Source organism: Phaseolus vulgaris, chromosome 5 (genome assembly GCF_051622355.1).
Source record: "Phaseolus vulgaris cultivar YP4 chromosome 5, ASM5162235v1, whole genome shotgun sequence".
Classification (NCBI taxonomy): domain Eukaryota; kingdom Viridiplantae; phylum Streptophyta; class Magnoliopsida; order Fabales; family Fabaceae; genus Phaseolus; species Phaseolus vulgaris.
This window is the reverse complement of record NC_143502.1, coordinates 42,072,199-42,083,405: the sequence shown is the minus strand read 5'-3', so window position 1 is coordinate 42,083,405 and position 11,207 is coordinate 42,072,199. Positions and strand designations below refer to the sequence as shown.

At 34.6% G+C, this 11,207-nt stretch overlaps 1 protein-coding gene across 1 annotated transcript; it reads left to right on the top strand.

The window, feature by feature from the left end:
• The first annotated feature begins 3,613 nt into the window (after positions 1-3,613).
• Positions 3,614-9,232, top strand: LOC137835901 (LRR receptor-like serine/threonine-protein kinase IOS1). Its single transcript, XM_068644641.2, has 14 exons — positions 3,614-3,753; positions 4,331-4,486; positions 4,830-5,364; positions 5,451-5,929; positions 6,021-6,159; positions 6,247-6,318; positions 6,515-6,586; positions 6,667-6,747; positions 7,262-7,416; positions 7,518-7,765; positions 7,846-7,972; positions 8,123-8,191; positions 8,262-8,451; positions 8,564-9,232. The coding sequence occupies exons 2-14, from the start codon at positions 4,423-4,425 to the stop codon at positions 8,964-8,966; spliced, it is 2,634 nt and encodes an 877-aa protein (XP_068500742.2). The 5' UTR covers positions 3,614-3,753; positions 4,331-4,422; the 3' UTR covers positions 8,967-9,232.
• Positions 9,233-11,207: the final 1,975 nt, after the last annotated feature.

Genomic DNA, 11,207 nt, shown 5'->3' with positions numbered 1-11,207 from the left:
TTAACCTGCGGAGTCCCTGTCTTTCTACCGTCCAGATTTTAACAGCAACTTTTAATGCATATGACAGGATTCAAATGCCAATCATAGTAAGCATAATTGAAGGAGCGTACCTGTGTTTCATCTATAACCATGATCTCAATTGAGCCGAAAGGAAAATTTCTTTTGAGTCCGCAACCCTTTTCTTAAAGATAGAATTTCTTTGCTCCCAAATACACCTTACAATTGTCGCCCATATAGCTTTCCACACCTGATTCTGCTTGAAACTCATAAAACTTATGTGAAAACTCTCGAAGTGGCGCTTCATGTCCTTATGTTGGACAAAGGTACATTCTAAAAATAAGTGTTGAACAGACTCTTATGAAGCTTGAAAAAGCACACACACTATAAGAAAATCATGAAATATAAACCAATTTTAGAGACAAAAAATAATTAGTTGCTATAGTGACTAAATTAGAGATCATTTTAGAAACTAAAAAAAAATTGGTTTCTAAATTAGTTTATATTATTGTTAAATAGTTTCTAAATTGGTATTTAATTAGCTATCAAGGTTTTAACTACCAATTATTTATATTCTAAATTTGGTAGCAAAAACCTTGGTAGCTAAGCAGATGCCAATTTAGAAACCATTTAACAATAATAGAAACTAATTTAGAAACCAAAATTTTTTTTAGTCTCTAAAATGGTCTCTAATTTAGTCACTATAACAACTAATTATTTTTTGTTTCTAAAATTGGTTTCTATTTCATGATTTTATTGTAGTGACAGTTCAAAGAACTCACTTCCACTCCTCTTCTAATAAGATTAGTTCTTGTTGGCAATCTATCCCAAAGAATCCTCCAGGAGGTAGTCAACACATTAGTAGTGCTTTACTCTGTCACCTCCTCCAGCTTAACCTCCAATGCCACATAGACTCTTCCCACCCACCTACCTCTGCCACTGTCAACCCCTGATCCAATGACAAAAAGTATAGCCTAGGGTACATGTTGACAAGGTTATCGGTACCAGCCCAAGCATCCTCTCAAAATCTTGCTTTATCCCCAGAACAAACTTTCCATCGAATTGCTTTTTGGAACCAACCCTCTTCTTCTCCATCTCCACAAACACTACAAAGATCTCTCCACCATCGTGATTGAAATTTCATGGAGGTTTGACTCCAATCTAATTCCAACCCGTATTTGGAAAGAAAAATGTCTGTCCACCTGCCTTGTTCATTGCTCACCATCCGCCACCTCCATTTTTCCAACAAAGCACTATTAAAAGCTCTGGTATCTCTAATCCTCAACCCTCATTCCTCCATGGGTTTGCATACATTTTCCCAACTAACCCATGATATTGGTGTGTGATCTCTTCCCCATGCCCATAAAAACTTCCTCTGGATATTAATAATTCTATTACACATTGACACCAGAGCTTTATAGAAAGAGAAGTAAAATAAAGGTAAGGCAGAAAACACATACTTGATAAGAGAAATTCTTCCCGCAAAGGACAAAAAATGCCCCTTCCAAGTACTTAGTCTAGCACTTATCTTATTCAAGATTGGCTCCTAGAATTGCTTCTTCCTTGTGTTACCTCATACTTCTTAACCCAAATAAATGAAAGGTATCCTCATTAGTGTACAATTTAGCGTTTTTGCAAAGCATTCAAGGGTATTCCTCTTGACATTTATTCCTGCCAGATTAGATTTGTAGAAGTTGATCTTTATCCCAGAAACAATCTCAAAACACCTTAGAATAACTTTAATAGCAATAACATTCGAAAAGGTATCTTCACACATGATGAGGGTGTCGTCCGCGAATTTTAACAAACAAGATTCAACCTTAGTCTTTCCCACCTTCAAACCTTTAAGCATATTCTCCTTTTAGCCCTTGCCTAACTAGCCCAGCCAAGCCTTAAGCTACTATGAGGAAGAGGAACGAGGCTAAGGGAACGCCTTGCCTTAACCCTTTAAATGGTTTAAATTCTGCTGTAGGGCTGACACCGATGCAGACTCCAAGTAGCCTCTAACCCAGTTAATCCATTTACAATGGAAGCCCAACATGTGTAGCATGTCATATAAGAAATTCCACTTTACCGAGTAGTACGCCTTTTCATAATCCACTTTTAGACTTAACCCACTCCTCTCGTGCCTCCTTATCTCCTCAACAACTTCATTAGCAACAAGGACACTTTCTAGCAATCCTCTATCCTTCAAGAAAGCTGAATCGCTATCGTCAATAACCATTGGGAGCACTTTCTTGATCTGACAAGATAACACCTTGGTAATAATTTTATATATAGTGCCCACCAAGGAAATGGGTAGGGTTTGCCATTAACCATTTTTGCACACACAGTTTCTTACCTTTGTTTTTATTCTCTGCACCTTCAATAGAGGAAATTTTCGGACTCCATTTTTTTTAATAGAATAGAATCAACAAAGATTAATGAAATATTCAAATTTGTCAGCAACTTCTTTCTTATAAAAATAACAATCAATTTATTTTAATGTTTAATTAACAAAATCCTTTCAAAACGATTGTAATACTTACCCTTTAATTTTGATTTGTTTCTAATTCGTAACCTTGACATATAAATCCAGGCTAATCCTCTTTCAGTAAAATTTAAGCACAACCATCTTATCTTATTTTTGAATATGCTTAGGCTCTATATTTTTGGTTATCTTCACTTTATGTTACTGGTACTCTTTTTGTTTTGCAGGATGAATGTTGCTGTCCAATTCTCTTTTTGGTAGAATCTTTGTTGGTACTGGTACTGGCATTATCAGAGAAAATCTTGGAGTATGGAGGAGCTGGCAGGCGGAGATGCAGAGATAGTAGAGTCTACAGCAGATGCAAAATATAGGGGTAGGGAAAAGTTATGCAAATGATTGCTTGGAAACCGTGGAGTACACATAGGATGCAAGGAAGAGGGAATGAAGATGGCTTTGTAGATTTGGAAAGGGTTCTTACCTGTAACAATGGCAACGGTCACAGGAGGCAATTCACTAGTCAGGTATAGATGTAGAAACTAGTTATAGAAACAACTATCTAAAATGCAGGGTTTTTGTTCGGTAATACATATCAATTGAAGCACTATGTGGTAAGGTAGAATGTAAGTAAGATCATCAATGGCTGTATGAGTAAAGTTGTTTTTATGTGTATTATGGAATCTGGGTTTTTTTTTTTTAGTTTAGTTCCCAGTTCTGTGAAAGTATTAGGATTAATGTAGGTAGTGTTTTTTCTGGAATATTTTGTAGGATTTTTGTGGTGTTTGGAGTGTTGGCAAATTGAAAGGGGTGCTCTGTATAACAGTTGAGATATTCCTAAAATACCTTCATTTAATTTATTTTTTTTATAAAAAAAAAATCCTCCATGAAGCAACATCATCTTCTAGAAACAACAAGTAAAAATCTCTTTCTCAATTTTCTCATTTGTCAGTAGTATGTTTTTTTCCAATAATAATTATAAGTGGTAAGATGTGTGGTTGTGGAGGTTGGAAGGAAAGAAAGAAAGAAAGGTTAGTTTTTGTTTTGTATTTGAGAGGAAGTCAATGGTCATTGGCTTAGGGTTCTACCACTGCAACTATTCCACATTGGCTTCTACCACTGCAACTATTCCACATTGTCTTGTACTGTAAAGGACAAACCTTGCCATGTCAAATACTTTTCATCATAACCATATTAAACTACTTTCCATCTCCATTATTCATCCACCAAAAACCTACCTTGGAGAGATATCACAGTAGCAGCAGAGAAACACCTTCCCAAGCAATTACACGGTGTCTTTCTATTTGTACCTTATGTTGATTCATAACTTCCGATATATATATATATATATATATATATATATATATGTTTCTGCAGTGGTAGGATATTGCTTTCTTTTTCTTAAATGCATGCATGTTGTTCGTCTCCTCTCTTTTATGTTTCTTTTCTAATATATTTTTATATGGTATACTCATAATCTTCAAATTACTGTTATTAAATTGAAAGTACGTGTGAGTTTGACAAAGGTAACATGATTTATCACCTAAGCTTCACATATGCAATCTTAACTACTTCTGTCAATAAGATTCACTACTTCTTCTGGTTTATCAGTATGTTAATATAGTTGGATATATATACTAATTTTTATACATGGTCATTAACCAATTAAAAAGATTATTCCTCAGTGATGCTGCTATTTTTTGTATGCATATTTTTTCTCTTTTTTTTAGCATATAGCAATCATTGTAGTTTTTGTGATAATATTCAGCCTTTTATGCTAGCTGTTTTTAAAAAAATTAAAATACAGATTTTATTTGAAGTCAGGTTTGATTGATGGGTGAATTAAGTAGTATTATTTGTATGATGCAGATTGCAGAGTTAAACACGGAAACAGAAATTAAAGCTAAAAAGTGTTTGTAATTACCTCAAAAGCTCACACGTTGACTAGCTCCTCTGAGTCAATGTGGATCAGTTTCTACGTTGCTATTTTAGCTGTTCTACTTCTTCAAGCTCATGCTCAACCAGGTTCGTTACACCAAACACCAACCATTTCTTTTCTCAAACAACTTCATTATATCATTATTTACTGGTTGCACTAGTCGAAAGTATCTTCCTAGCCTTACTTAGTTTCTCTCTTGCCACCTGCATCACTAGTTGTTTCCTGTAAGAAGTACAATTATAACAATTTAAGAACACAAATGCAAATAGTGACTTACTCATATCTCACATGTTTTTGAACTAAACTTGCAGCAGTATGATCTGGATAAAAAAAAATATCTTTTCTAGGAATATTCTATCTTTAATAATGTGTAATTTTATTCAAAATTTGTAACAACTTTAAAGTAATATATACAATTTTATGTTTTAGGATTCATCAGCATAGATTGCGGAGCTGAAGCAGATGTCAACTATAATGACCTACGAGGCATAAATTACGTTTCGGATGCAAATTTCATAAATACTGGTGTGAGATTGACAATAACACCTGAGATCAGAGGACAGAATCAACAACAACGAGAACTGTGGATGCTGAGAAGCTTCCCAGAAGGAAAAAGGAACTGCTTCAAAATAAGCGCCGAAAGAGGCTCTAAGTATCTCATCCGCACTCTTTTTCTGTATGGAAATTATGATGACCAAAATTTTTTACCACAGTTTGGTCTTCTTCTGGGAACTAACAAGTGGGCTACAGTTGATATAAAAGATGAATCCAGTCCCCAATTCGAGGAGATCATACATGTACCTTCACTGGATTATGTACAAATCTGTCTGGTTGACACAGGCAATGGCACACCATTTATAACAACCATAGAATTCAGGACTTTGAAAAATCATACATACGTCACTCAATATGGATCACTGAAACTAATTAAGCGTTACGATTTGGGTTCAGACATAGCCTACAGGTGAAATCATACTTATGGATCAAATCTGTTGCCTTATAAGATTAATTGATTCATTCATTATTGGATTTATTCTGATTTTCTCACAGGTACCCGAATGATGACTATGATCGTTTCTGGTATCCCTGGGACTTCAAGGAAGATTGGACAAACCTAAGTGCTTCGATTCCAGACGATTCTTTCAATCAGGGCGATTACCATCTGAGAGCTATTATCATGAGCACCGCAGTTAGACCGCCAAATGATAGTGCTCCGTTGCTAATAAGGTGGAATCCAGAGCATGAAACTGATGAATTATATTTTTACATGCACTTCACAGAGATTCAAGAGTTAACCACCAATCAGACAAGACAATTCAACATCATGAGGAACGGTGAATTATGGATTCCAAATTTTTCTCCACGATACCTGGTCGTCGACACTTTAAATACCTCTTCAGCAGTCAGTGGAAAAGAAATTAAATATTCCCTCGTGAGGACCGGAAATTCAACCCTGCCTCCCATCATCAGTGCCCTTGAAATTTACAGAGTAATAGACTTACAGAAACCTCAAACACTCCAAGGAGATGGTATTTTTCATTTTTTAAATCCAATTATTTGGTTTTCACTATTGTACATGACCTTAACTACCTTCAACCCATCTTTTGCATTGAAAAAAAGTTGATGCGATTACAAGCATCAAGTCAGTTTATGGAGTGAAAAGAGATTGGCAAGGTGATCCATGCGCCCCTACAGACTACTTGTGGGATGGTCTCAACTGTACTTATGGCGACGATGAGTTCCCAAGAATCACAACTCTGTAAGTTTTGTTGGCCAAATTTCTATTATTGCTTCATAAACTGAGATAATATTGTATATAAATATAACTATTCATTGAGCAAGACAGGAATTTATCTTCAAGTGGATTGTCAGGAAAGATAGACCCTTCAATCTCAAAGCTCACCATGTTGGAGAAGCTGTGAGTTTTTTTGTTTTTTTTTTATTTCATCCCATCCAGAAATACATGAGACCAGAAAAATTTCCTGTTTTAATTCTTTTTGTTCTTTCGCATGTACTTATTATGTGCGAAGAATCGACATATCGACATATCTTTTGTCACATGAGTCAAGATTTAAACATACTTAAAAAGGCTAAATTGTTTGTTAAATTTGTAGGGATTTATCGAATAATAGCTTAAACGATGAGATTCCTGATTTTCTGTCTCAATTACAACACTTGAGGATCTTGTAAGTTCTCAATTACTTAAAACTATGTTATCCACTGTACCAGAAAAGACTAAAAGATTATTTATTCGTATTTTTGGCAGAAACTTGGAGAAGAATAACCTCTTCGGTTCAATTCCCTCGGCACTTGTTGAAAAATCTAAGGAAGGTTCTCTCACCCTAAGGTATATGAATCTTACTTAAACTACTCAAATTCATAACATGTTGCTTAAAGTAACCACGATACGTGTTTGAAAGAGAGATTATTCGTTTGTATTTAATTTAATAAACTCAATAATCTTTTGGAAGTCCTAAATGAAATAAACTTTTCTAAAAGATATTTATGATGAGTAAAAAGTGTTTGCATTTAGGTTATTCAATTGTTGTAAGGAGGATAGAGGGTATCAACTAAGGATTGAGGTATTCTGAAATTTTTCTTGTTTATTCATTCGTTTTTTTCTGATAAAAAAAATGAAATAAACTTTTAAATGTGCTCATTGATCAAACCAAACTTTTATATGAATCTAATCCGACCTTTAAAAAAACACTTGGTGAAGTCATAGATTAAAATTAGATATTATGTTTTTAAGGGTGACCAAACTCAGATTTATCAGAGCCAGTCTTGACATGATTAATTTTCCCTCTACTTACAAGGTTGCTTAAACTTTTGAACATAAATCTTCTGTGATTTCCATGCAGTTTGGGTCAAAATCCATTTATCTGTGAACATGGCAAATGCATAGAGCACAGAGATAACATTGTTATACCCTTGGTAGCATCAATCTGCGGGGTTTTGATCCTTCTGGTGGCCGTGGCAGCTATATTGTGGATCCTTAGGAGGAGAAAATCAAAAGGTGATGCTACAATGATAAAATCATTCATAACTTTTTCAAAATTTGCCAAACAAATTCAATCTTAACTGTCAGTTTCCAAACTATTGTACAATATCAAACAGCTTCGATGGTAGAAAAGGATCAAAGTGAGATATCCGAGCAGCACACAAAACAAGAGGGTTCATTACAGCAGTCTAAAAAACAAATATGTTCACACTCCGACATCTGTAAAATTACCAACAATTTCAATACAATTGTTGGTAGGGGAGGATTTGGAACAGTTTATCTGGGCTATATTTATGACACTCCAGTTGCTGTCAAAATTCTTTCCCCTTCATCATTCCGTGGTTATGAACAATTTCAAGCAGAGGTAAGTTTTAATCGCTTTGCACTTTTTTGAGCTGATTAATAAGTGTATATGGCTAAACATGGTAGTGGTTTGATTTTCAGGTTACACTTCTACTGAGAGTTCATCATAAAAATCTGACTTCCCTTATTGGTTATTGTGATGAAGGAAACAATAAGAGTCTCATATATGAGTACATGGCCAATGGAAACTTACTGGAACATCTCTCTGGTCAGTTCCCAAATAAAATGAAGTTCTTGTTAAAAGTTTGTGCAAATCAATTTCCTAGTTAGTTTTGTATTCCAAAATGCTGGATATGGAAATTTTCATATTGCTCAACTGTACAAATTGTATGAAAGTTACTGAGTTTGTTCTTTGCAGGTACACACAGTAAATCAAAATTCTTGAGCTGGGAAGACAGACTGCGTATAGCATTGGACGCAGCCTTGGGTAAGAAAGCAAACTTCAGATTATGCATTTTGACAGTTTTGTTAATGTATTTTCCATAAATCTAATATAGGATTGGAGTATCTGCAAAATGGTTGCAAGCCACCTATAATACACCGAGACGTAAAATCTTCAAACATCTTGTTGAATGAACACTTCCAAGCGAAATTATCTGATTTTGGTCTATCCAAAATTATCCCAGATGATGGGGGATCACATTTGTCAACTGTTGTCGCTGGAACTCCTGGTTACCTGGACCCTGAGTAAGAACTTGAATTACTGTTCATCCATTAATTTCTGAGATTTTGAGATATCACCATACACTGGCAGAAAATATATTGAGTTTCATGATATGTCTTGCATTTTTCATTGCAGCTATTACACAAACAATAGATTAACAGAGAAAAGTGATGTTTATAGCTTTGGAGTGGTTCTTCTGGAAATAATCACAGGCCAGCAAGTAATAGCAAGGAACGAAGAAAGGAGTCACATAATTGAATGGGTTAGATCCCTGGTTGCAATAGGGGATATCAAGGCCATTGTTGACTCAAGGTTAGAAGGAGATTTTGACATTAACTCAGCCTGGAAAGCCGTGGAAATAGCAATGGCTTGTGTTTCTCTACGTCCCAACCAAAGACCAATTATGAGTGTGATAGTGTTTGAACTAAAGGAGACCTTAGCAACCGAAGCAGCTCGAACAAAACCTAACAGTAGTGCAGAGTCAGTTGAACAGGTCAATCTGAATTTCAGCACCGAACTCATACCTCTCGCTAGGTAAAATAACTTGATAAAGTGTGTTCGATGATGGAAAAAAAGAGTGAATGAAATGAATAAGCTACGCACACAAGAACTTTTACTCTCTTCCTACCTTTATGCAGAGATATTTGTATAAATGTCTCATTCACTCACTTGTTTGAATCTATGCTTTTGAGGGCCACATGATGGATTTGAGAAAAACCAGTGTTATTATTATTTTTCTTTTTCCTTAAATGCTTTGATAATGTGAAGAATACACTATATATTGTATAACGTGGTTGTTTACAAATATGATATGATCATAAAGGATTAATGTCTCAGTGCATTAAAGAAGAGAAAATTTCATAGCAACATCCACGATCAAGTTGATTAAGCTTATATCATAGTACCTCGTTCAGTAACAACAAATATTTCAAATAGAAAAGAAATGGAAACCATAGAGAGAGAGGAAAAGATGAGAAAGTAGAAGAATCATACCACACAATAATCCCTCTTAGAGCACATAGTCCTTGAAAAGTCCATTCTCTCTCTTACCTCTCACGCTTTTCTTTTCTGTTGCCCCTTTCCTTGTTGATCGCGTTTCATGTGATCTTTTGGGGCAACTACTTTTCCGTTACATCTAGCCTCACCAACATCAAATTTAAGATCTCACAATGTCTTTTATCAGCTTGATGTTTCATGTACTCTTGAGCCTTATACAAATTCAATGTTGAAGTATATGCAACTGAAAACAAGACTTAAAATTCACTTCTTATTGAACTCTAACTCTCTAGATGTTCCTTAAGGCAACAAAATGTTGTCTATAAGGCTTCACCAACATCAAACTTAAGATCTCATTGTAGTAAGTGGCAAGACACATGGAACAGTGGATGAATTCTGTCAGTGGTAGGAAGCTTCAACTTAGAAGCAACCACTCCAATTCTAGCTAACACTTCAAAGGGACCAAAATAACGGATACTGAGCTCTGGATGCTCCTTAAGGCAACAAAATGTTGTCTGTAAGGCTCTAATTTTACTAGGAACAAATCGCCAACATCAAACTCAAGATCTCAATGTCTTTTATCTGCTTGATGTTTCATGTACAAATTCAACTTTATTTGTTGAAGTATATGCAACCGAAAACAAGGATATTTTACCATCCAAATAGGGATTGATATTGGAGGGAGCTTAATACTCAACTTGGTTTCATAGACTATAATAATAATGAATTAAAACAAGACATGATATCGGAGATGAGCATTTGAAACAACAATAATGGAGAATTGTTGAGAAAATCAAAACTAATTCTTTCTTTTTAGTGTAGATACAAGATGGACACTTGTGGAAAGATATAAGATAAAAGATAAATGAAAATAGATAATGACACCGAGAATTTTTATTTTTAACGTGGTAAAACCTTCTCAACTTGAGAAATAAAACCCACGAAACCTAATATAGAAAATGACTCCACTATTAAAGTATGATTACAATATTTGTAATATTTGTTTTTCTCACTCTGTGAGGATAATACTTAATCTCATTCAAGAAGGATGGAATACAAAGAGTCTCTCTAACATCTTATTAGGATTTCTAATCTCAGACTATGGCGAATATCTATTCTCTCAATCATTCTTTATGTTGCTCTTCTCCATTTGCTTGTCTTTTTCTTCTTCAAAAGTTCCTTTTATATATTCTTTATATACGCTTCTTCATATAGAGATAATAAATAATTAATGCTTATCATATTTTTAAAATACCTTGAAGATATTATCTCCAACTTTTAAGGTTAGACTTCATATTCTTCAAAAGAGATATAATTCGAAGACTTTGAAATAGTCACAAACTCTACTAAGGTGACTACTGTGGTTGGAGTAAATGAAAGTCTTTAAAAAAAACTAAAATTAGTTAATTATATTCAAATTAAATTTTTGAAAAGTGATATGATTTTTTTAACAAAATTAGCTTATCAATTAATAAACTTTAGTTTAAGAACAAAATAATTTTATTTTATCCTCTACAATATTTACAAAAAAAAAATATATATATATAGAAGTAGTATGATTTTCCACCTCGGCTTCTGCTGAAATGTCCAATCACGTGGTTCTGCTTCTACTGAACGGCAGAGACCCTGGATGGAATGAGAGTGTTAAATGGTTTTGGTGCATTATAAGGTTAGGTCAAAGCATGCTACCATTGACTGGAGTCAGTGGTGGAACATTCCATTTAGTCACACACCCAATTTTTCCTCTTTCTGACCTAGTCACTCCATACTGCTCAACATCTTC